A 27,420-nucleotide genomic window follows, 5' to 3' on the forward strand; every position below is an offset into this window, starting at 1 on the left:
TGCTTATGGTAACAGCTGCAGTTACTTGCTTGTAGTATCCCATCATGTCTTCTGAGAGCATGAAAGAGCGTTTTTTAGGTATGTATCAAATTCTTCAGGTTAGTTGGGTTCATAGTTATGTAGGCTCACAGTTCTGTAGCTTAGTTTTCTTTTGTTGGCAGAAGCTCTCCTTTGCTGGAAATACCCAAAAGAAACACTAAAAAAAGATGTGGAGAGCGTTGGAATGTCAGGGTACAACTTAGACTGCTGTCACCTCTTAAATAATTACACATTTTCTGGTGTTGTAACAATTACTTCCTTCTATTAGAGAGTGGTTGTATATGAACTATAGGTGGCCTGATTAGCTGTTTCCCTGGAATATAAATTGTTACCATCAGTTGTTTGAAAAATTCTGTTTTTATCTCAATGTGAGTCTGTCATCCTATCAATGCCTTCAGAGTCTTAATCCTGAAATAAGAGGGGAAGGAAGAAAAGTATCTTAAATAATGAGTTGCAATGGCTTTTTTTTTTTGTATTTTGGGGGCTTGCTTTTCATAGATATTTGTTTACTGTATAGATCAAATGCTTAGTGTGTCCTTTGACAAGTACAGTCCATTAAATGCTTTATTCATGAACTGGGATCAAGGGATTGTCTCAGTTCTAGCCTGCTCTCTGAAATAAGATAATACAAGCAATTTCTGTTAAGTATTATGGTTTAGGAGAGTGCGGGGAAAAGAAAAAGTTCTTTAATCTCTTTGATCAGATTTGAATGGCAGAAAAATCTTATGCATTAATGCTTAAAATTAGAGATTTTATCAGCAATCATTTTAGTAAGTTGAACTTGAGCTGCTGTGCTGAATAAATATGCTTCTCAGAACATGTAATGTGTTGATTTCCCTGGAGTTGCTCTGTAATTCGTTGTAGAGAAAGAATGAAGAAATAGTAAATAACAAAAAGAAGAAACTGAGTGATATAGCTGTAAGTGGACATGTTCCAGTTGGTATGATGTGCATCTTTCTGGCAGCCAGGGATAGCTTACCAAATAATTTCTATAGCAAATTGTTTTAGAATTAATCCCTGAGTTTCATACTGGTAACAAGAAGCTTGGATCTGAAAATTATTCATTCTTCCTTTCCCCAAAACCTTTGTCAGATCTTCACATGTCCATAAATTCCGAAAGCTCTCTTGGATTCAGTGGGTCTAGACAGGCTTGCACTAGTTAAAGCTCAAGCCCAGAGATGGATTTTACAGCTCTGTACAGGAACTGGCATTGCTGTTCTTTAGTTAGAATCACATATGTAGCAATTTCCATTTCAGCAAGGCTTACGAATTAGAAATCTCACTTTTTTAATAGCGTTCAGGAAATATTTCTGGTTTCTATGCAGGGACCCATGAAGCGAGTGCACGTCAGACGCTCCAACGGCAGCAGAAGGTTCTGGTTTACAGCAGCGTTTTTGCTGCTGGGCCTCCTGCCTCAAGTGTCTGAAATAGAATTACAGTACAATTTATTATATTTATTATCATGCTGTAGAAGAAAAGGCATTTTCATGTTTTATGATCTGAGGCCCTGTACCATGTGACTAATCTGCTGTATTTTGAGATATCTGGCCAGTGAAAGTTTGAGCAGCAGTAATGTGTGCTACACAGTCATGTTTGATATCTGCAAAACTTTTTTATAACACTTGCAAGTTGGACTGAAATCTTTCTGATTAAAGATGTCAGAAAAAAAGCAGTATCTTAGAAATCCAACTAGGTAATGATGACAAAATAAAGTGATATCAGTTTGGATATATTTTAACATGATGTCAAAACACATTGTCATCAAAATCCCCAGAGACACCATTATGGTGTCAAAATGAAACGTTATCAACCTAAGGCTGACTACAAGAATAACAACGAGAAATAATACTATTGTAACTTTGTAATGTACTGCCAATATCGTGCAAAATAAATTTGATGCGCTAAGTGGAATTACTTATTATGTATGTTTCATTTCTTCCTGTTTACTAAAAAGCATATGGCAATTATGTTACCCAAGAAAATCTTATAGCATTTGCATGGCATTTACTCAAGTAATGTAAAAGTTGAGATACAAATTAGTCATAGTGATAAGACCTTGACCACAAAAACCATTGTGTTGCAGTCCTTGGCTTATCTCAGGCATGCCTATACACTTCTATATGCTTCAGAAACTAAGAAATGTAGGGCCTTTTAAATTTTTTTTTCATAAAAGAGAATTACAAACAGTAGCATAGTGTACTCTGTAAAGAATCCTTAAGATTATACTGAAGTAAATGAGATCAGTTTATTGTATAAACTTTATACAGGGCTTTAAAAAAGGCTTTTGCCCATTTGAGGTTTTATGAATGCCAACACAGACATGCTGAGCGTCTTAGTTTTGTTCTAATGAGTTTTTCTGCCAAAAGATTAAAGTGTTGGGTTATACTGCTATGCCATTTGACCATCACCTCCTACCAGTCATTTCTAGTACCAGATTTCTTAGGATGATTCGTTTTCCACCTACCTTGAGCACAATTTAGCCATCTGGAGTGGATTCATCTGCCCTAATATAATTGTCAAAACTATCCTGAAGCTTCTACTCTTCTTTGTCAATGAAAAAGGTGATGACCTCCTGAGAGTAATAATTGCATCCAAAGACAAGTATGGTGATTGCCCTCTGGTATAACTTATTTCTCAGTATTTCCCATAGAAAGGGTCCATATGAGTAATTTGAATTACATATTTGCCTTTTAAATTATTACACTTGGTTGCAAAAAATCACATCTTCTCCTGGTAAATAAATTAGCTTTCCTATAGCTTTTATCAGGCTAATTGTCTTGGCAAAATATTGGTGTTATAATTAAATATTTTATTTTGTCTGCAGTAAGAGAGATACATGTTTTTGGGTTGCTGAAATCTGCACTTGGGTTGAGACTGAACAGCCCAATGGCAGGAAATATTAGAATTCAGGATTTCTAATTCAGTGTTTCAAAGCATAGCAAGCAATTACTGTGCATCCTGCACAATACATCTGAAAAAGAATTCCTGAGGAAAAGACATATTTAGCATTCCCAAGAGGAAAAATAAGTGAAATAACTTGAAAATATCTCAAGTAGTAAAAGTTAAGTTTCACCTAACTCACTAAATAACCATATGAATTTTTGGATAAACGGTAATTGCTGTTTTTTTTTCTGTCTTTATCTGGAATTGACTTTTTTTTTTTTAATACAATTGTAATTTCACACCAATTTATAGTTTTCAAGTCAATCAAGACAGTGTGATGGTAAATCATGATTAAAACATCTATTTGCTAAAATATTAATTTTTAAAGTACAGTGCTGAAAGGATTTATCCAGAAATCATTTGTTTTTCAAGGTATAATACTGAGATCTGTTTCTGCTCTCCATATGCATCTAATATTTAATTAAAAAAATCTTAATTAGTTTTTATGCTAATCAGTGTAAATCTTAGTGATAAACTTCATAAGAAGGCAACAGTCGGGTGAATTTAGGCATCAATTCAAGTAATCAATCTTAACTTTGATTTTATTTTTTTCTTGGTTGATTCATATTGTGTGCACAGGCAATGAATGATGAAATGCTTAACAGTAAGTTCAGATTAAAAGTTTAATTTAGAGACTGCAAGTTATCTAGTTTGAAAAATAAAACAATTATCCCACAATTTTCTGTGTTTTATATAGAGTTTCTAATCTTCTCCTATCAAGGAGAGTCTTCTCAAGTTTCACCTAGATTTGATATCCTTAGGCCAAGTCATTTTTGTTTGTTTTTAATGGAAATTTTCTCATTCTGCAGTTTGAAATTAGCCTATAGTTAAAATAAGATATAATGTAAAATCAATCAAAATACTATTTGAAGATTTATAATGCAATAGCCCCTCTGTCAGAGTACAGAAATAATTATACTGTAATTTTTTTAGAGGCTGGTAAGGACAGTTGAAGACACATGAACTTGGTGTAATGTATTTTCTTTTTAAATGTACAGGCATTTTAAAGAGGTGTCTTAGTCCACAGATCAGTGTTTGTCTAGCAGTGTATTGCTTAATACTATAGTTCAATGAATACTTAAAAACAAGATGTCATTTTTATTAAGGATAAGTGTTCACAAGTGTCTAAAACATTCTGTTTTGTCAGTGGCAACACCCTGGTACCTATTTACTAAGTGTTTTCTGTAATTAAAGAGAAATAAACAAGATAAAATATTGTTTAGGTTTCTAGTATAACTTATGTCAGTGCATTAAGCAAGATCTAAATACTTTTAAAGTGAGGTTTTGCACTGAAACAGAGCTAAATTTCATCATTTGCACTACATATTTAATGGTGCATTATTTAAATATTTTTTTTTTCAAATCTGTTTTCAGATTTGGAAATTTGAAAAACTTGAATAATTTGAATAATTTGAATATCCCTCTTGGTTTGTCCTTCAAATGGTGCAATCAGGATTTTTTTTGTTTCTATTTTTTAGTGTCACTAGACACCTCCCATGAAAAGACACATGATTTCTGTGCACTCCAGTGTTGGCTGGATTGGGCTCTGAAGCAGATTTTATAGCATAAAGCACAGTGTCAGCACAGAGCAGAAGCTGAGTCGTGTAAGATGTGCTGGAGGCAGCTGGGCTGTACCTACATCACAACATTCACACCTCACAGGTGGTGCTGGCCGCGGACAGATGTTCCTTTTTGCAAATCCTGCTGTGCTTTAAGAAGTGGCTGCTCCCTAGCTGCTTCTGCTGGCCCTCTGCTGAAGGTTTCTGCCCCCACGTCTCATCCTGAGAGATCAGAGGGAGCTCTCCCTAAAGAGCTTCTAGCAAAGCAGCTGGATTAGCTTAAATGGAAACAAAGGCTGACATGGCCTGAAGCCTACTAGGGATCTTCTAGATGATCCCTTCTGCTGGCACAGGAATGGCCAGATGGGTCCAGGAGGGGATTTCTTCTCTGTGGTCTTTGTTAAATGTCTTCGTATTGCTGTGCCAGGCAGCTCTCACATTGACACAGAATAGCCTGTGATGCCTAATTGTGGATGTTCATCAGACCTAACAGCTCTGGAGCCATCACTGGCTGTTCCAGTTAGGATAGAAAGATTCTTAGGTCACAGCCTATTTCTCCCCTCCTGACTTTGAAGTAATTTTGTATTTAATTTAGAATCAAAACTGCAAATTTCTGTCTTTTGATCAGATTTTTAAAATTTTCTTCTTTTCATGATTTATTAAACCTTTCTCTGTGTATTTCTGCTATTTCTTTAACGTTCTCATAAGAAATTCACAATGAGTTGTCTTGTATTTTCTTTTAGGTTTTGTGGCATTCTCTTTTTTCTTTAACTTTTTTTTTTTTCCTAACTTGGAAAATGAAATAGCCTATGACAACAGCTCTAACAAGTTGTGTGTGGCTGAAAATTGGCTTGGCTTATATCTGCAAAATCTAACAGCTCTAAAGTAAGGCTTAGACTGTGTGATAACCCAGTAGCTGAGTATCTGTTTTCAGATGTTTATAGCAAGCTCCTAAAATCTCTGCTTTTCCTTTTAGTAGAAGAATTCCACTGAAAAGTAAGACTGAGTTTCAGTCTCCGGTGTGCAGGCTCTGACAGGCTAATAAGGAAGAGTGATGGTGGCAATAAAAAGGGTCTTGGGTGCATTCTTCGTATTTCACTGGTTGTAAAATGATGGCCCTGCTACAGAAGGGCCACAGAGGGACTAAAAGTGAAATCTAGTCTGGAAAGTTTGAAGAGACTGTTGTGGAGAAGTGACCTCCCCATCAGCCCCACCTCTCCACTTTGTTTATGGCCATTACATCAGAAGTGAGTGCTGAATTTAGAGCATTTGAGGTTATCTTTTTAATCTGGAGAAGAGACGTGTATCTTTTTAATTTTTAATCATTCCCTCTGTTGAAATTGTGTAAAATTGTCATCTAAACATAATGCCAAAATCTGGAAATTAATTCTACTCACTAAAGAAGAAAGTGTGTTTGGAGATTTACATGCTTCATGATATTGCAGTTGATGAACTTCCACTGTGAAGGTAAACTGGAATGACACTAAAATTCCCAATGAGCTGATTTCACATGCATACATATTGACATAAATCCTAATGGTTAAATCCTGTTTTGATGGAATTAGTATGCTGAAGTGTGTAGGTATGTCTACAGGTGACATGCTATATCTTGCCTGTCACATTTAGCCAATCCCTGAATTTAACTGCCTTTAAAATTTGCAGACTTTAAAGGATATATAATGCTCTCTGTTCATTTAGCAAATATGAAAAGGCAAGAGAGGATGAGCTTTATAACCATGTGAACAGTAGAAATTAGCCAAAATTGAAAGAGATCTGGGAGAAAAAAAAATTCTGGTAGAATGTATACCCTTCAGCATGCAAGAAGCTGCCCTTGTTAGAAACTAACTTTGCATGCATAATTAATTTGAGCTGCACATTTTGTTTCTTACAACTAGAAGAGAAATTGAATTCAGGTGTTTGGTGAACATATGGGGGATTTACTGTGAATTTATGACCTGTGGTTTGAGTGTAAAAACCCAAGATACTAGCTGATAAAACTTAATGAAGCTTGTGCAGAGAAACTATTTTTATTTGCAGTTTTGTAATTCTTACATTTTTTGGTTTTTAACACCTCTCCCCTACCTTTTTATGCCTTATTCCCAATAAATTCTTGACACTTAGGAAAAACAAAAGTAGTGTGGAATAAGGCTTTTTATGCCTCCTTCAAGGTTACAATCATGGTACAAGTACATTTGTAGTCTAACAAATTTGATCCCTTGCTCAGCTAATTTTTTTCTCAGATAACTGTAGTAATTCTGTAATCATGCAACAGCTCTTTTATACAGTACCATCCATGGTAGCTCCTGTTTGTGTACCATGTCTGTATGTGTTAATATCCATGTGTTCATGAAAAATCTATTCCCTGATGTCTCAGAAAAGGACCATATGTAGGGCACAGTGGAAGGAGAGGACCAGCCAAATCAGTTACACTAACTTAAGCCTGAGGAGTGGCATTTCGATGTCAAAAAATAAACCACAGAACAAAATACTAGGAAAAGACCAACCTGCTCTGGCAAGCTGGTGGCAGGAAGGAGACGGTACAAAGTGTGCTGCTGCTCAGCCCTCATCACCCTGCACTGTGTGGGCACAGTCATCTGTGTCACTGATGATTAACAAATCTGCTTAAAGTGAACAAACTAGCAGACTGTGCATTGGGACGTGGTGGTAACTTCAAGGCTGGTAAAGGGCACACTTTCATTTTATTTTATGTCCATGACTTTTTGAAATAACTTGACAGTTTCTGCTTATTCACCCTCAAGGGCCATCCGAAACAGACAAATCCATCTGCTTGGGGTTAAGCACTGCAGCGAGAGGGTGCTTGAGTTCCAGTAAATGTAGCAGGAGTTTCTATATTAGATTATCACCACTCTGCTTTCTGTTGGGCTGTTTCATCGTGCTAAAGTGATGAAGAAAGGGGCCAATTTTGGAGACATTCAGTTAGTCCTGTACTTTGTTTAGGATGTGTGCAACCAACCATGGCATGGCCACATTGTCAGTCCTCAGTGTGATGGAAATAAATTTGTTTCCTGCTCCTCTCTGTGTGTAAACAGAGGTAGATACTAATTCAGACCTTAATTTTTAATATGACACAAGTAATTTGTTCAGAGGAATAGGAATTTATATCATACAAATGAATGATAGTTATTTGCCAGCTTGAAGCAAATAAGAACCCATCTGTGTTTTATTACTGCTATCCAGAGATCTAAGCAGCTGGTCAGCCCAGCGAGGCCCCAGCAGCTCAAATGTGTGATAGAAGATTTCAAGGTGTAAAGAACACTGTTTGTTTACTAACCTTTTGGTTATTCTAGTCAAGTTGCAACTGCCTGGTGGTGTTGTTAAGACCCTTTTCCATGCTTTTTCACGCCAATAAATTTTTTTCCCAAATCTTTGGTCATCCCTGTTCAGTGGCATGTTTGTATCTACTTTATCTCACTGAAAATCTGATTGTTTTGAAAGGAATACAGCTTTGCACATCAGTGCATGACATCACACTGAGACATTGCTTAATGATCTGAGACCCTGATGGCCATTGCTGCAACTGCTTGTTTCTGGAAATATGTGACAGCCCTGGCCTGTTTAAGCCCTGCTTACCATTGCATTTTTAGTCTGTGCTGGTGGTGGTGTGTTTTGAAGCAGCACTCACAAAACAACTGATTGTGAAATGTGCCATCTGCAGATGGAAGGCAATGGGGTGCCAAGTAGAGCTGTGATACAAGAAAGCACAGATGCTTTGCAACCCAAGTAAACTTTGGCCCTAAAAGCCTTTCCTTGAATTTTATTTATTTTAAGAACATTTAATATTGAGAGCACTTTGTTAGAAGAACATCCCTGGTATCTGATGCTAGGAGGTGCTAATTGTCTTCTGTAAATTCACAGCCATCCTGTTTTTAAGTAGGCATAAGGGAAGGCTGTTTGGGCAAGCTGTGGTTACTGTAGAGAGTTATAATTCCAGTTTTGCTAAAAATTTTAAAGCCAGCATAGGTCAAATCTTCAATAGACTTTGGACGGATTTCAAGGTAAACTCGCTCCTTCCTGCTAATAGTCCTGAATTCTTTGAGGTGGATCTGCCTTCAGATTTCCCTTTTGAATGAAGGATTTAAACAAAACATGGCACATTTAATTGAACGTTTGAGGACTTGCCCCATACTCCCACAATGGGGAATTTAAGCAGCAAGAACACCTGCAGCCTGCATCCTAGTAGTCTGTTGATATGACCCTGTCTCTCTTGGGTCAATTAATCCAATAAGTCAAAATTCATTTTGCTTTAGACTGGCTAAGGACACTTCACACGGGATATAATTTGTTTAGCTCTGCCCCAAGGGATAATAATGTGACTTACATAAAGATTTGTAAATAAAGCAGAACATCTTGGGACCTGAAAAGGAATAAAGTTAGGTTTGCGCTGTTGACTCTAAAATTTTATTGGTGAAAGTGTTCCCTTGTGATTATGATTTTTACATTTCCCTCCTTCTAGAAGTACTAACTGGGAGTTGAATGAGATACCAAGTGGGTGTACCTAGTGTTCGCTGAGTGCAGAGGGAGTGCAGTGGGAGACATAAAAAACAGCAAAGAAATCACTCATGATAAGAGCAACTGCATGAAGAAAGGTGCAAAAAGAGATGACAGCATGGCAGGCCAGGACAGAGATGTGCAAGCCCTCAGTGGTGAGAAGATTAAGGCAGCTATAATTTAACCCAGAGAATCAGAACAAGGTTGAAATGAAAATGGAAACCAAAGGAGGTGAATCTAAGATGTAGTCTAAACCCTCAAATAATATTTTAAAAATTGTATCTTAGTGCCTCCTTAGCTGTCTGCCTTTTCCTTTTCTAAATAAAAATATTTAATTTTTTAACTATTATAAACCCACTGACTTGATCTCACTTTCTATTTCTTAGAGACTTGGAGCTCAAAGAAATTTGAGTAGATACAGAAGTGCCTTTTTCTAATTTTGCTCTTTCTTTTCTGTGAAATAGTCCTTTTTATAATTCACTTCTTTTGCAGTTTTTCTAAATCTGAGTCATGTCCCTTGCTTTTCAGATTAAATAGAAATATTGTTAAAAGATTTATCTTCTCTGTCATTATCAAACCTTTAATAAGTTTGAATAACTTTTCTTAAATCAGCTTGACTTCTTTTTTCTTTTCATGTTTTTGTAAGGTTTTTTTTGGCATTAAAATAGGTTCTTAGGTTTGGAGACAAGTTGATCATAAATCCCAGGATTCTCCTTGTCCTTTGTTATTCCTCTCTGCAGTGTAGAGAATGTCAAATTCATACATTTGCTGTTTGGGAAAAGACACAATTTGGCTTCATGGCATGGACACTATTCATTTTCTTGCCATTCGTCTGATAATATAATTGTTTTAATGAATAGCTATCACAAAATGTGTAAAAGCCCTCGGATCTGTAATAACCCTTCCAGTAACCCATTTTGGGGCTGGTGCAGTGTATCCTGTATGATGCACAGGGTTTAGTGCAGTACTTTTGGGGTTTGCCTTCTGTTTGCCATTGGATGAACTGCTTCAGTGTCACTTTTGCACTATGATCCTAAAACCTGGAACAGCCTTGATTATGGAACACATTGTTGACCCATCATCTTGAATACCACAAGGTGTCTATGGATGGCACTTCTTTAGTAATTTTTGCGCAGAAGTTCAATGACTTTCAATGATATTTTCTCTTTCAAACATACATTCTTATGCCTGAAATATTAATATTAACTATATTTTTAGTTTTTTAAGTGCAATTTATCATGCAGAAAAAAACCACTTGCCTGTGTAGAAAGCAGTGGACTACTTGTTTGTTGGATTAACAATACCAGTTAATCAACAGACCATTAAAAACTGTTTTGTATGTCTTGTATTGGATTGTGATGAATCCCTTTAAATTGTGAAGTGTATAGCAATGCACGGAGAAAAAAACAAGCAGTTGTATAGTAAAGCTGGGCAGAATTTGACAATGAGGAATAAATTTACATAAAATAGAACTGTAAATGGAGATAAGCTGTTTCACAAAATGAAGTCGAAGTAAAGAAATAAAATTAGCAACACACCTACAATGAAGTGGAAATTTTGAAAATACCAGTGTTTCATTTCCACCTGTTCTAAATTAAGCTTTCTTTTAATTGTACTTTTCAAAAGGGTAATTTTCACATAGAAATTGACTTACCCTACAAATAAAGCATTTCCTAAAGCTCCAATCTGGGTTTAAAAAAAACATGAAAGAAAACACTTCTCTAAATTCCTTCCTTTTTCTTTTTCCTTTTTTTCAAAGGCAAAGGCCTTTGGTTTCAAATAAATTTTAAAAAAAATAAAAATCAGCCCAAACCACTTCAAAAATTAGCCTTTGCCAGAACCCTACTAATTTTGTTGTCTGGCCAACCAAGCACTGATAAACTCTATTTATTGGCACTGAAAAGAGTGGGAGGTAACGTCTCAAACATCTACAGCCTCCAATCCCCTCTACCTACCAATCCTGAAAGACATGGGAAACAGTCACAAATGGACTCTAGAATTGTCTCTTTTCACATGAAAGAAGACACAGGATATAAATTCACTGTTTTATTGTACCCTGTGTCCAAGAAAATAAATCTATGGAATTGCTTTCCATTGTCTCTCTGCAGATTTCTCTTTGGAAATAAAGTAATAGCTGTCCATTCCTCATCAGCTCATTTGAAATAAACAATGAAATGCAGGGCACAAGAAACCCACAAGAATAGATTAAAATGCTTCTGGTTAGTCTTGATATAACATATTTGTTTCTCAGGCTTTCTGTGATTCTGACATTAACATGTTTGAAAGAGTGGAGTTGTAGGGTCAGGTAGGAGCTGCACAGCTGGAAAAATGTCACCAGGATTAATAAATACCCACTTTCCCCCTTCTCCATGAAATAAGCCTTTTCTGTGCACATTTCATTATGGTTTCACACACTCCTGCACCACTGAGCGTGGATTACTGGGCAAAAATTGATGGTTTTGAAGGATTGGAGGTTCTGGGTGTGCTGGTTTGTACCTCTGGGACTGAGCCCTCCCCCGCCCACAGTGTCTGTGGGGCCAAGTGAAGCCAGCTCTCACCTGCTGCCCAGATCCATTCCTGCCTATGGCCCTGTCAAATGGATGGCTTTTTACTGGCCCCCAAGCCTTTTAATGCTCTCAGACTGATCAATTAAAAAGACTTGTTAAAAACAGAACTAAGGGATGACAGGCTCTTATTGACTGGGGAAAATAACCAAATTTTATATAGGTAGAGCCTCCAGACGTAATTAATTTGATGTGAATAAAGATCGGACAGTACTACAGTTTATTGATTGGGGAAAAGTATCTTTCTTGTTTATTCAGTAGCAGAGATCATTAGACTTTTAATTTCCCTTTATGTTAAGTCTGACACTGCTATATCTATTCCTCTTCATTCTTTAGGAGTGACATAGACTGAAAAGGTGCCAACAACTTGTGATAACATTTAGAAATATTCTTATTTGTCTTGTCCTTGCAACATCTGAAATTTCTTTATAAGACAGAAAACATTAATAATCTTTAAAACAATGAAAGATCTTTGTACTCAATGCTTGTAAATTATTTTTAGGTCTGTAGTCCTGCACTGCAGTAGCAGTTCCAGTCACAGGTGGCAGTTTCCAAGTATATTGATCATTTCCATCCTTCCTCTTTTAGCAACAGATCGACCCCCAACAATCACGACCGGATACAGCGCCTGAGACAAGAGTTCCAGCAGGCAAAGCAAGACGAGGATGTGGAAGACAGGAGACGCACTTACAGCTTTGAGCAGCCGTGGGTGAGTGTGCAGGGCCTGTCAAATCTGGGAAGCTTGGCCGACTCCTGCTGTTCCTCGGTGGGTTGGGAATGGACTGAAAGGGTGCTCTGCCTCCACACTTCTACCCTTGTTATGATCCCATTTTTGGTTCATTGATATTTAGTTCATTTCTAAACTTCTTTAGCCATCTGTCATGTGTGCAGATAGCATTACTTGCTCCATGGTTAGACCCTTGAATTCTGTGAGTTACTGCTTGGATTAGTATCAAAGGCATTGATCTGAAATTTTCAGGGAAAACCAGAATAAAATACATACTAACAATAAATAATGAAAGATTGTAACCTTTTAAATGGTATTTTCTCTGAATCAATATCACAGTGTTTAGTTATTTTCATAAAGGCAGAGCTATGTCTTTTCACAGTAAAAAAGAGATGAGACTGCTTTACAATAGTGCCAGTCTGACACTTACATTAGCTAAGACAGTTCTGTATTGAGATATATGTCCTAATTGATCTTTTAAATCCTGTTCAAACTGATCTAGTAATGTGATACAATTATTTAAATACATGTGCTTATCTTGATTAACATAATTGAATGAATTAGTGCTGCTTTTTAATCAATTACGTATCCTAAATTAGGATCCTTTAAATATGGGGCAAAAACTAATTTTGTTGAAAATTCCATAATAAAGATTTGTGTTCCCAAAAAGATGGGAATGGTGTGATGACAACAGTTGAGTCTCTCACAGCTTCCTCTGAAGCAGGTGAGGGCGTTGAGTTGTTGCTGCTCAGCATTGCTATGCACACCGAGGCTGAGGTGAGAACAGCTGAAGAGCCACATGTCTGTGTATGAACTCACTGAGAACAGTATCAGGGTGTAGGCTTCTCTTTTCCTGTATTAGAAAACATCTAACTTCCTCTGAAATTGAATAAATGCAAACTTTTTTATGACCAGGTGCTTTCAGTTTGAGGTAGGGAAGATAATGTGATAGCCCATCACAGGGATAGCTTAGCAGTTTGGGGTAGGCTGGGGCTGGGTGTAGCTGATACCTTCTGTTACCCATATCAGCTACTGTTTGGTTTTCAAATGAGAGATTTGAACAACATTCTTGGGAAAAATGTGTATGAGAAAAGCTTGGACTCTTGAAGACTTGGGAACTAAGCTACTGAAGGTCATGGGCCAAATTGTTGTATATCTAAATGCCATAGCAACTTTAGACAGTCAACTTGGCTTTTATTATAGTTTCTTGTAATGAGTGAGAAGGGAATTATTTGGATGACAGACTGATTACCTTAGGAATGGAATAATTTCCTAAATTCTGGGTCAGAACATTGACCTTTCTATTTTCTCTCATGCAAACAAATGGTATCTCTCTGTTTACTCTTCTTCTACAGATCATGCAAATGAGTTCAAAGTGACTAATTCAGCTTAATGTATTAATATAAATTAGGAAGCTTATTGTTGTTTTTGTAGGAGATGCTCTGTTGTTAAATACATAGGTGACCAAATGTTTTATTTTAGATAAGTACTTTACAAAAAAGTTTCCCAGAGTCTATTTGAACTTAAAATTTTATTTTTCCATCATGTACTCCAGCCTTTCAAGATCACAATGCTTGGAAAGGATAGAGCAATGATCTCATCCATTTCATCAGTTCACAGTCATTTCAGTTTTAAAGAACCATAACCCTCTTTTTCTTAGGAGTGTGTTTTACTACTTAAACATGTTAGTCTAAAATGATGGAATTTCTTTAGACAACCTCTCAAAACAGATCCAGATGTATTATTAAATACCAATGACACATAAAAAACACAGAATTGGTTTATAATACATGTGTAGGAAAATACTTAGATACATTCATCAGTGTCTTTTCAGTCTTCTCCATCTGTTGGTTCCAAACCACAGCAGTGCAAAGTGCAACTGTACGTGGGCCATTGTTGAAAAGAGTGTTTTCACCTGAGGGAGATGGGTTGTGCAGCCTACATAAACAAAAGGCTTTGCATACAGAGAAGCCTCTGTGCCGCAAGACAACAGCCAATTCTGACCAGGTTTGGATGGAAAGAGTGGCAAAACCCATCCTTGGAGAAGTGTGTGCTACAAGGTGATAAGTAATTTGCCTTTCTTATTACCAAGCTGATGGGATGGTTGAGGATAGGGAATGAAGTGCTGATGTGATGTGGGACTGTTGGTTACTTTAAGGAAGTATAAATGAACATGGAGTTTGCAGTGGAAGTAATGGGTGCTGATGGAAGTCTGCTCCATCAGCTCTGAGGATATTCAGAGGAGCACAGTGCCTCAGAAACGCACCAATATATTATTAAAATAGTCCTATAAACCTCACCAATTAAAACCCAGATTATTAATGGCCTGTGACACAGGGGCCCAGTTACCTGTGAAGGATACCTTCAGTCTCCTCCCTGGGTGGGAGGCAGATCTCATTCCATGGAGTACAACATCACACTGGCTCTGTGTGGTACCTGTGTGTGCCTGGCCCATCCCTTTCTGCTGGGGCCCATCAGGTGAAGGTCCTTTCTCTGTACTTGAGCAATGCAACTGCGCTGGACTTTTTGCCCCACTGTGTTTGTCCTGCCTGTAAACAAAGTACTTGACTGCCTGTGAGTGTTCAACAGCATCAGGCAGCTTAACAGGCACAAAAAGTGATAGTGCTGGAATGAGATGACATCGTCTATTAAGCAGCATAACATTTCTGCTCAAGGCCATTTGAATGACACACTGTTAGGGTTTAAATAACTGCCTAAATGTTGCAACATCAAGCCATCTCTAAAATTCACTCGACCTGCAAGCTGAGTCAAAGCTTTATAGAAGAGAATTTTGCATTTGTTTATTTTAGATGGCTTTCTCAGGCTTCATAGCTGTTCTTTCTTTTTGCTTTTCTGTGGCGCTTTTTATGTGTGTCTATTTCAAAAAGCGAGGTACAAGAAGCTTTCAAGGGCAATACTATAGGCCTGATGTTGCAAGGAAAAAAAAAGATAAAAATAACAAAATTTGATTAATCCATTTTAATCCTGCTGGTGTTAATTCAGTCAAAGTTTGCAGAAATATGTATCTGGGCATGCAGAATTGTATGGAATTACAGTGTGTCTGCTAATATTTAATGCCCTTGATGTTGCTATGACACTTTTATACCAATGAGGATTCTTTTGGGGATGATTTTTCTGTTTGGTACCAAAGTTGAGCCTCTGTTTTCTGTGCATTTCTGCATTGTGTTAGGTCTGCTGCAGCCTACCTGTGCAGACTTTGGGGGGACTTCATTGTGATTTGTTCCACATCTCATATTTTTGCCTGGTCACATCTTGATTAACAGACATACCTGCCCCTTCAATAATAAAATCACAGTTCTGTAGCCCTAAATGCCACAGGAGTGAGCAATCCAATTTTAAAACAAAGCATTTTAAAACCATGGAAAATACTACAGCTGCTTGCCAGTCCTGCTTGTGGAAGCACAGCAGTGATCCAAAAATGCCCACAAAGATGCTTGAGGGACAAAAGTTGTTGCTTTATTTCATCATATTCAATACAATAATTGGTACTGAAAATGGGAAGTAACAAATTCTATTCACAAATACATTAATTTCCAGTTATTCTGGATCTATTTGAATGATGGGAAAAAACTGGCATTAAGAGAGCTGCTGAGGAAAATGTACTTTAAATATTTAGGAGTCAAATAAAATGATACTTTATTTTCTAAAGAAAAAAGCTAAGTAGGTCATAATATACACACTACCTGACTTGTTTGAGTATAGCCTTTAATTCCATGCAAAAATTTGTGAAATGTAAATAATTACATGAATTAGAAAAAAAATTAGAAAAATTAGAAAGAGGAAAGACTCCAGGGATCCTAGTAATATATTTATACATGGCCTGATAAATAAAGGCTTAGAATGTCTGGGGACTATGTGTGGGTTTTTTCTGCTGTTTGTTGGTTTGTAGTGCTTGTCTCTACAGAAAAAAAAAAATCTTTTTTTCCTGTTTAAGATACTTATTTCTTATCCCTGTATTCAAGTCCTTGACCTTCTCAAAGCCATACTAAACTTTAAATAGTCTAAAATTCTTTAGGAGAAAAAAAAAAAAGCCCAATTTTTATTGCTACAACTTCGACCATAGTATATTAATATTACTTGAAAAAAATAAATAACAGACTTTATTCAATACAAACATTGTAAAGTTTATATCAGGCTGTAAATTATGTAGAATTACTCAACACATAAATGAGAAAGGCAAGTATTGTAATAATTCATTTTGTTATTAATCCATTTCAAGCATCTATTTTAGGATAGTTTATGCAAGATATTAGGCAATATCTAAAGGAGTATTGCAGTAGACAAGGACCTTAAGCTGAATTAAAGTTTAGCTAAAAAACAAAGCTGAATTGCAGTTTCTCCTATCCTACACTCTGTTTCAGAGAGGAAAAAAAGTTGTGCAGCAAAGTGTCTCCACAGGTATTTTCTTTTAGCTGTGTGGTTAATATCCATTTTAAATATCAAATCTGCAAAGGATTTAATAAAATTTTTTGCTAAGGTTCAGGCTCCAACTTGAATATTTTTTTTATTTTCAACTTTTTTCTTACCCACTAGCCTTAATCTATTAATATACTTGAAATTAAAAAGTAAAGATATAAGATTTTAAAATGAAATTAAGTCATTTTAGTTAGTAAAAAGACATATATACAGCTCACAGGCATACAGTGAGCATAAATACCTCAAGCAGAACTTCAGGGCTTAGTGGTTTGTTTCTGCCATACTGAAGATTATTTTTCTGCTGCTCCTAATACAGAACAGAAATCATTGTTCCACACTGCTCAGCTTCCTACATATACACCACAGAAAGGCACAGAAAGGGATGGGATTTTCTTATTACATGTTGCCTAAGTTAATAAATGCACCTGTTGGCAATTCTTAAAAGACTGAAAGACATACTGCTACATGTTCTGTTCACCATAGCAACATAAACAAAAAGATGGAAGTAAAAGCAGTTTTCAAGGACATCTCCCAGAGACACTGAATGTTTTTTATCATTTTGAATTTTGATATACACAGTTACTAGATTGTCTGTCATCTGTGCCAAGTACATTTGCACATAAAGCAGGCAAGGTCATTTAATCTTATCTGTTTCTAATTAGTGCTACACTATGAGAACCATGGGCTTTTGGTCCTTGTGCCTGTCAAGTCCCCAGGTGAACTTGAAACTTCTTGGTTAAACACAGAGCTTAATGTGGAAAAAAAAACAACCTATAGGACATTTCTTTTAATAAAATAGTGATATTTTTTAATAACTGGGAAAATACTGGCTTGCTCCTTTAGTAATCTCCCTGCTAACTATTTGTTTATCAACCCAAAGAGTTCTGAGTCTCAGTAAGCACTTCTTCCAGCTTGTCCTTGTCAGATAGGTATGTCACTGTCACTGCTAGATCTGTCACCTGAACTAGTTGGATCTCCCTGAAAAGCCAGTGCCCTTCTTGGTCCCCACATTCTCCTGTCTGTAATTTGGTGGCAGCTGTGATCTGTGCCATTCCTGGGGGATCCATGCTGCCACCATGCAGAACTACCCTGTGTGGGTAGAAGTGCCACTGTGCAGGGACAGAAGTGTGTGGGCAGCCCCTGTGATAAGTAGGAGAAGAGAAGAGGGACCTTTGTCCCTAAAATAAGTTGTCCTAGACTGCTGATAATGGTCACTGCAACATGAGCCATGGTGGTTGCATGTTCTGTTACAGAGCCATTCTCTGTAACATGAAAACATATTTTTGCATAAAGTGAGAAGGAAAGAACTTTTAACTTTGCAGCCCTGGTTTTGAATTAATGCATCTTTGGGAAGAGAGCTGTGTAATTTCATCTATCTTAAAGCACAGTTTTAAGTGCTGAATATTGTTTAACAATGCTGAGTTCACTATCATTGCCACTTAAATGTATTGTGGAAGACAGGAACATGCATTTATTTGTATAACTCTGCCTTGATTGTTATTGTGGCCTTGACCACATCCTAATTTAAAAGGTCAATGCTTGTCACACATCTCATTGCAAGCGAGGCCAGGGTTCTTATCAATCTGTTCTGTGAGGAGCGAGCTGTTGCCAGCTTTGTTGGATGGTTTCAGGTTGTTATAATTGTCCTTAGCCTTGGGCTGATATCAGTGTTATAATTACAGTGTTACGTGTGCTCCTTGTACATGTTTTTTTGCTGTTGAAAAATCTGAAAATAGTGCAACATTTTTTTTCCTTAATTTTCATCATTTTATGGTAACATGTATGGGCTAGGCATTTATACAGATGTGTGTTTGGGAATGTATTTTATTAAAATATATGTGTATAAAAGTGTACTATGAGATCTGAGACAAAATTACCAATTAGTTTTTGAAGACTAAAGTTTAAAAAGTAAATTTGCTTATTAAATAAGTATATTTTGTTTAGTTACTTTAATCAACAGCACATTGAAAATTTATATCGCTGTATGGAGGTTTGCATTTTACTGAGCACGTTAAGGGTCCAAAATGGAACATATTAAGCCTTTATATCATCATAACCACATATCAAGGGCATTCACAATGGTATCACTGAGGTTTTGAATGAAAAGTTTTGAAAGAAAAGCCTTTCCAATGGCTGAATGTACCTGACTGTGTTTATCTATGTTATGATATGGAATATGTGATTACATACAAAAGGAGAATTTTTATATCTCATGGACATATTTTTTGATACTTGAAACGGGATAATAGATTCAATTATATGAACAGCTTATTGTAGATGTGAAAAACATTCAGACTAAATAAATGTCCTTTACAGATTAGTTAAGTATTGCAAATCCTCTTAGTTTAACAGGGCATATAGGTACTCATACCTTCAGTAAATCAGATAATGGATTTGAGATGTTTGCCTTTAGACCCATCAAATTATAAATGTCGTCCATTAGATGAAATTCTTTGTGAACTGCAGAGAATCCAGACCTGACTCCTCAGATCCTGTCATTCTGGGCATGCACCACAGCAGGCAGACAGGAGTGACAGCTCCTGCCTCTATTGAACCATTGGTTCCTCTGTGCATTAAAAAGAAATATCCCTGAAGTTACATTTTGATCTTAGTCCATTCATACTCCATTAGGACTTTCAGAGCAGAGCCTCTGTCACTTTACTGCAGGCTTCATCTTTCCTCACATGTGTGTGTGCTTTCTAGATGATGCATTTTATTGGCTTGTATAAACCTAAACTGAGCAGCAGCTCAATGCTATCTCCACCTGTTTGGTGATTTAACCATTCTCTGTATTGTCAAATTCTTTAATCCCTTATATTTACAGCCAACTGAAAAAAGGGAAACTGTTTTCAAATAAAGAGAAGCAATTCTGATTTCATGTCTTATCTGTGATAAGTACTTTCTCACATATGACATAATGTAGCTGCAAGCTTTCCAATGCTGTTGAAGTGAAACCCATGAAATGAGGAGATCAGCTGTAAAATCTTAGTTTAAATGTTTTATTCTTTATGGGGAAGTTGATATGGGAACTTTAGAGTTTCCCTCTGGTTCATTGTAAGCTGCTTATAACCACACAGGAGAGAATTCACAAATAAACCGTGTGATTTTCAGGTAATCACTCCCTTCCATAAGCTGAGCCCTTCAATAAAATACCAAATGTCAGAAGACTCTCAATAAAGTCAAGAAAGTTAGAAATGTTGACATATGCAATAACTGAAATGCTGCTCTGTATGTGTTGCCCTTATTTAATATAGTAGGAAATCTCTGTGGGGGTTGTTGGTTTGGACGTACATATGTACAGCTTATTCATCTCTAAGAAAATTTCCCACAAGGCTGACACATGATTCTGTTTTCTCAATTTCTTGCTTCATCTCACCATTCCTAAAGCATTTTTCATTAGAAATGCTGTTTTACTGAGGTTTTTACAGAGTAAACCTATTCTGAAAAAGACATTACTGTTACATTCAGGATTCTCTTAAATGAGTTCACTGTTGTGCCTAGTGCTTTCCATTCTGATTCTTTCAGCCAGTAATCTTATAATGGGAGAAATTTATCTGTTAAATTCTGAGCTGAGACTGATGCTCTGTCTGAAGTGTATTCTCATTGACAACAAAGTTTCTAAAAGTTGTACACCTGTTTAAAACTTGTTGTTTCTGGCTACCTGCAGGTATGTGACTATAGTAAGACGCTTATGTCACAAATGACAACTCTAGTTTCTAAAACTTGTCTTCTATGTGCAAAGCTTTTGAAAAGCCTTTTATCTTGCATATATTTGTGAGCCATTAGGAACTCTTTTCTGCTGCAGAAATTGTAATGGAAAAAAAACAAGAGATGTTTGTTTTGAGGAAAAGCAGAGATAAAAAGGCAAAACATGCTTTTAAAAGTAAGTCTTAGACAAGCTGTTTCAGTCCCAGGCTCAGACAAGTGGTTATGCTCCTTAACCTCCCCATATTTAAGCTTACATGTTCTGAATAGTACTGGTAATTTTAAGGAGAAAAAAAATAATGCTGTTTCTTTGTAGACAAAACTTTATTAGTAAAAAAAGAAAAGCCCATAGCATTCTTTGATTTTTGCGACACTCTATTTTGCAAAATGAAACTACAAAATCTGAAGAAAGTGCTAGGGTAAAGTGAAAAGTGGTATCTCTACAAAAGTAAACTTTTCCATGTTCCAAAGTTTGAATCCATCCATTCTGTCATCTCTTGACCTGTAATACTCTCTGTTCCCAGAAAGATCATCCATTTTCACTTGCTCTTAGTATTGGCTTCAATGTTTCTAATTGTTGCCTCATTAAGATCCTACTCAGAGATACAGGAGTCCTCATTGTCCCCAAGGAGACTTGCTGAATTTATCTACATGATCATATTCAACCAGAAAATGTTTTCCCCATCTCTAGGCCAGCTGCAAAATAGGATGGTTCCACTAAAGGCAGAGCATCACTCGAGTGTGTTGGTGAGGTTCAAAGGAGTTGCCGTTCTCCTTCCCACCTCAAATCCTTAGGGGGGTGGAACTTAGCTTTACCATGGATAGGGTGACTTAAAGAGTCTCAAAATCTGTTCCACTGACTTAATTTAAATTACAGTGTTGCCATAAAAGCATAACCCATTCTGGATGATTGTTTGCCTCATACATCTCAGCAATGGTAGATCAGAAACAGAATTTGCAGCACTGGCCACTGTTACGGGTCAGAATTTAACCTAATTATTGTGAAAGAGCTACTTGAACTGCATGTTGAATCAAGTATTGCTGTAACTGGACAACAGCAACTTAAATGGTAGCTCTTTTGAGGTCATTTTTCTGCTTTGTTTAAGACACTTTCATGTTTGTTTTGCAGCCAAACACCAAGACGTACTCACAGAGTGGCAGGCACTCCGTGTCCGTAGAGGTCCAAATGCAGCGGCAGCGGCAAGAAGAACGAGAGAGTTTCCAGCAAGCTCAGCGCCAGTACAGCTCCTTGCCCAGGTATGGGAACTGATACTGGTCTGAAGCTGCTCCGTGTGTGGGAGCCTGGAGCTAATTTCATTGGTGGAGGAAAATGTCGTACTTTGTGCAGACACTTTTGTTCAGCGTTGATATTGGGTGGAATGTATTCATTGTGGAAGAGGCATAGAATTTCTTAAGTGAGAGCATGTGGTAGCTGAGAATTGCTTCAGAGAATTTCTTCAGAGCTGATTTCAGGGAAATTTGATGACATTCAGCACCCAATAGAATTGAAATATTAAAACAAACCTCTTCTTTGTGGGGTACCATCCAGTTTAATTTTGTACAATTACAAAAGTCTCCTGAGTGTGACATGAGGTGTCCCCTTTTGACATGTCAGATGATTTTTTTTCTGTTGCCTAATTCCTTACTGGGTAGAAATTCTATCTTTGAGATGTTAATATGGAAAAAAAATTTCAAGACCTCCAACAAAAAAACATGGAACTGAGAAATTTATCCAAGAAATCAAAGGTCTTCAAGTCTATACATATATACATTTTGAAATATATATGGAATGCTGAAAATTAATGCATTTTTTTGTGCAAACAAACCTATGTTTTTTTTAAAATAGAAGGCTTTTTAAAAGATTAGTTGTTTGGGCAAGATGTTTTTACTTGATATTTAAAGAATTAATAGAAGTTTAGCCAGCTTGTACTGCAAATTAACTCATAGTTAAGCATTATGCAAATAGTCTTTGCATTTTGAAATATCAGCAGCAATGGTTGAATGGAGAATAATTTACACCGGAGCTTGGTGTCAAATTGCTTTCCAATAAGGCTGTATTATTTGTCATGACTTGTGTAGAAATGGTGTGGAAAAAAAATTTGTTGTGACAAGAAATGTTTTACCAGGTATATTATGACTTTTTTTTAGGAAACAAATATAAGCCTTGTAGCAAAGTTCTCTATCCATGAACTCTTATCTTAGCAACATCTTTGAAAATAAAACAGTTTCAGATTTTCAAATGTTTTAACACCTTTCAGTGTAGAATTTTTCTGTTAAGTTTGGAAGGTGGGAAAGGGAAATGTAAAGTCCCTGTGTTTTTTGAGATCATTAGTTTCTCATCTTGAAAATCTTTATATCCCCTCTTCTTTTTATCTTTGCCTTCCTTTGGAAGTTACCACACCTATTAATGCCATATTGTTTCTCCTGAGAAATTCTCTTTCAGTTATGCTAGCCCCACTCAACCACGTTTATTTAGTTTTAAAACCATGATTCTTAAAACTTACCTACCCTGTTCACAATCTCTGGTAGCATTTAAAATTTGGAATCAGTTGCAATGCTGTTCAGTGGCAGAAATTAAAAACTCCAAGGTGAAAATTAATCTGCAAGAAATATGAAAAATAGATCACAGAACAGCTCATAGAAATGCTTGTTTTGAAAAGAGTTACTGAGAACTTTACTCAAGGTGGTTTTCAACATGAGAAATGGCTAGCAATCTAGCAATGCATGTTACTGGGTAATTAATGATAATTTAATGGCTTAGTTTGAGCTCCCTGGGTGTTTCAGCTGTGCTGAGAGCAGACAGAACTGCAGTTCAGCACTGTAAATACCACAATACTCCTATAACAACCTGGGGCATCGTGTTCTCCAGCTTTACAAACTGTTCCTAATGCTGTGATTGATCTTTAAAGAAATCTTGCTGTTACTCTGAAACCTGGGTCCCAAGCTTTATGTTGCAACCATGACTTTGTAATGACTGAAGTTTGTACACTGGCTTCATTCTTGAGCTTTGCTGCCTTTTATCCTGCATATTCTCTAAGAGACTCCTTTATTTTCCCCTTTGTGCATTCAAATCTTTAGTACTGAAGGCAAATAAACTCCTGAGACAATTTTAAAGGAACTTCCCAGAAAGACAGGGAAAGTGTGCCAACTAATTTTGAACAAGTATCAGAAAACAGTCAGTAAATTAAATTGGTTCAACTAGTCATCCTCTTGTCCCATGTGAAACTGTAAGAGCAAGGTTTAGCTCCGCGTTAATTTTCTACTACTTAAAATTTATCTTGCTCTAGATCAGGAACCTGACAGTTTCGTAGCCTACAGAGGTTCATTCAATTTGCTCTTGTTCCAGGGAGCGATAAAACATGACTCAGAAGCATTGTTGCTTTGGCAAAGTTGGATATGAGAATGCCAATAACAACTATTAAAAATTTTGTAAGAATTTACATTATGTTGTAATTTTTGCTGCAGTAATTTACATTCATCTTGCATAACATTTTTCATCCAGAGGTCTCAGAATCAGTTATGAAATAGGGTAGATATGGTAATTTTCAAATTATACATTTGGAAGGAAGATTGCAAAAACATTGGGTGACTTTTTACTTTTAGTAATGGTAGAAAAATTTTCCAGTTCTCTTTCCGTCTCGCCTACATGTTTGTTGGATGAGTCCACACTGTCATATGTGATGACATGAAAAACCAAGCCATATATAAGCAACTAAATTATTTTCTTATTGATTTATGTTGCAATATATTTTTATTTTATTGCTTGATTCTCATACTCTAATTTTAATCTCAAAGTGGGTATCTCTTTTGCTGCAGCACAAAATTGTTTTACTTTATCACCACCAATCTTATTTTAAATTCATACAAGCATCTAGCAGTTTGATAGTAAATTAAAGTTATTTCAAAACCATAATCTGTCTTCAAAATAATGCGGTGATTTATTGTGTAAAAAGATAAGAATTTGTAATTCCTATGTGTATTTGGCCTATTTATCTACTCCCTGGAGCCAAAAAATGAGCAAAAAAGGTTATCTCTGCCTCTTCTTTTATGAAAGCTACAGCAGACTGGGAAACACTCCTTATTGCACAAAATTCCTTAGTTCTGGAAATGGGAGGAAGAAACTGAAACTACCTCTCAGTACTGAGCTTTATCTTCTGACTTTGAGCAGTGTTAGGGCAAGTGTTTTAAGGATCTGCCTGTTGCATTTTTAATTGAGCGTCAGTCTAGATTCAAATCCTTCATGAGTGACTTTGCAGTTGCTGGCTGTTATCTGCATTCTTAGGAAGCACAGCAACATGTATGGTCTTTCCTAGTCTGCAACTGAATTGTAACACTTTTTTCTTGAGAACATGAAGTTAATTGTAGCTGGATGGGTTTTGATGGCATATTCCTACTTCAGAGGCCTAGAAATATAGTTCAGACCTTTAGGAAATGTTCTCCCAGCAAAAAAGACAAGATAGCATTTTGGGGCAGAAGAGAACTGTGACTCTAAAAGTGACTTCTAGAGAACACCATAGCTGGGCAAAAGCTGTCTTAGCTATGGCATAGAATATGCATAGAATGATCTAGAAGCATGTCCATAGCTGGGCATGGCAGAAGATGCCTTCTTTCCAGTGATCGTTGTCCGTAACAGTCACTGGTAAGCCAGAACATTTGTCTAAAAAGCTTTTTCATTTTTCTTTTCAGGCAAAGCAGGAAAAATGCCAGTTCTGTATCTCAAGACTCCTGGGAGCAGAGTTATTCCCCTGGAGAAGGGTTCCAGACTGCGAAGGAAAATCCCAGATATTCCAGCTACCAGGGATCAAGGAATGGCTATATGGGGGGACATGGCTTTAATGCCAGGGTGATGCTAGAAACACAAGAACTGCTCCGTCAAGAGCAGAGGCGGAAAGAACAGCAACTGAAAAAAAAAACTTCTTCTGAAGGGCCTAGCAACTATGACTCGTATAAGAAAATTCAGGACCCTAATTATACCCCTCCCAAAGGTCCTTTCAGACAAGATGTACCACCTTCACCATCTCAGGTAGCGAGGCTGAACAGATTGCAAACACCAGAAAAGGGAAGACCATTTTATTCTTGAGGTGAAGAAAATGAAGATCAACTTACCATGCAATAAGGAACATTTTCATATAAAGACTTATATTTTGAAAACTTTTTACTCTGATGGTACTAAGGAATATATCCATTTTCTATTTCAGTGCCTTTGAAAATATGGGCAAGGCATTGGTGGGCCTTTGCCCAGGTCTTTGGTGTTCTGTCCCAAGTGTTGAATCCATGGAAGGACGTTCCACCATTTGACAATCATATTGGAAGTGAGCAGTGCCACCCCTGCGTTCCGAGTTCTGTAGCCCAGCCCTGTAGCTGTCAATGGCTTTTTGCTAGGATTTGTGGTAATGTGTTTTACTTTGCAGTGACTTGTTACACCAACGTGCAGCTTTGTGGCATAAAATTAATGAATTTGAGTTTGAAGGAAGCATTGACATGTCCTTTATTATTTCTCTCGGGTCAGATGGAGGTGTACATATCACTCTTGAGTGGATAAGGCTGAGCTGTACTCTGGATTGCAGTTGGAGTTCTGATATGTTTTATGGTGGAGTCATTACCAGTCTTTGTTGATCAATATTTAAGTGTCTATATGCTGAAAAACTATCCTTCTTCTATTATGCACATATGCACTCTTTTTTTTTCTCTCTCTCCCCACTCTGAGCTTATTAAAAAAGCCTTTATCCTGACTCATGAGGAAAACAATATTAAGCTTTCAGTTATCCTGAGAATCCTGTTCGAATTGCCTTATAATCTTAATGCACAGCCCATTACAAATGAAATAACTGGAGAGAGATTATTTATATAGACACAGCCAAACCTTTGATAAGTATATTTTACTATTTTATTAAAGATGGGAAATTATGAACACACATGCAATTGAGTTCTGCTTTGCTTTGCTTCTAAATTAATTTGGTCATATGACACTTGTATCTAGGAAGAGAACTAGGGAGGGTGTCATGTCAGTTCATTTGTCTTTGAGCAAATTTTGGAGATAGCTCAAAGCAAGAGCAGCAGAAATCAAAGTTTTTCTTTGGATCAAATAGCTGTAAAGAGAACAATTCCCTCTTTTTAGACATTGTGAAGCTTTGTGGACAATTTCCTTTGTGCTTCCATATACCATACTGTTGCATCATGATGTTAGATTAAAAAGAAACCTTTAAGCAAATGAATGAGAGATAAGTGGAGACAAACTGTTACACATCATCCTGAAAACATGTCAGTATCCAAAAATTACTAAAGCAAAATGATTGCTCTAACAGAGAATAATATTTAAATGTGCATATGGGATATGAGAATTTCTTTTGCAGCAGCTGTTTTTATGTTTGTTGGTCTGAAGTTCATGTATTGTAAAAAAAAAAGTTGAGTTGCTGAAGTGCCTGCAAATCCTGATGTGAAAAGGCTTGAGAATGGATCTCAGCATATTGTGTACAAAAAAGAGAGACAGCAAGAAAAAAATCATGTATTGCGTGATAAAAAAAAAAAAAGCCTATTTTTTTTTACTGGCACATTTTATTTTTGCGCCAACTTGTTTCTAGAATGTATGTGAAATATCAGCACACATATCTGTGTCTTTTATGCCTGTTTGTTAACAGTTTTTGTTGTTAATAATGTACTCCATGTTTAAAAGTTCTTATTAGTATAAGCACAGTGACATTGGATGACAATAGGTTTTTTTTTACGCAGAATTTACAAAACTGTGTAAAATGGCTTTCATTGTACATATGAAATTTAAAATAAAAGGCTGTTTCCATCCTTGTCTTGGTATTGCCTGTAGACCCCTATGAAAACTGCTACAGACACTGAGTTTTAAAAATACTTAACAGATGTTGTTTTATACTATTCCTAATGGTTTGTGTGTGTCATCCTGTGAACATGAGAAGAGAAGAGAAGA

General features: G+C 36.6%; 1 protein-coding gene across 15 annotated transcripts in view; it reads left to right on the forward strand.

Annotated features, from left to right (window-relative positions):
- PARD3 (par-3 family cell polarity regulator) overlaps positions 1 to 27,284 on the forward strand; it is a 395,821-nt gene extending 368,537 nt beyond the window's left edge. For all 15 annotated transcript variants that reach the window (XM_033520528.1, XM_033520545.1, XM_033520530.1 and 12 more), the window contains 3 exons: positions 12,203 to 12,323; positions 21,613 to 21,740; positions 25,170 to 27,284. In XM_033520528.1, coding sequence (XP_033376419.1) covers positions 12,203 to 12,323; positions 21,613 to 21,740; positions 25,170 to 25,563 — 643 coding nt within the window. In that variant the 3' untranslated portion in view covers positions 25,564 to 27,284. The remainder of the gene's footprint in view (positions 1 to 12,202; positions 12,324 to 21,612; positions 21,741 to 25,169) is intronic.
- The last annotated feature ends 136 nt before the right edge of the window (positions 27,285 to 27,420 follow it).

Source organism: Parus major, chromosome 2, assembly GCF_001522545.3.
Source record: "Parus major isolate Abel chromosome 2, Parus_major1.1, whole genome shotgun sequence".
In the NCBI taxonomy this organism is placed as follows: Eukaryota; Metazoa; Chordata; class Aves; order Passeriformes; family Paridae; genus Parus; species Parus major.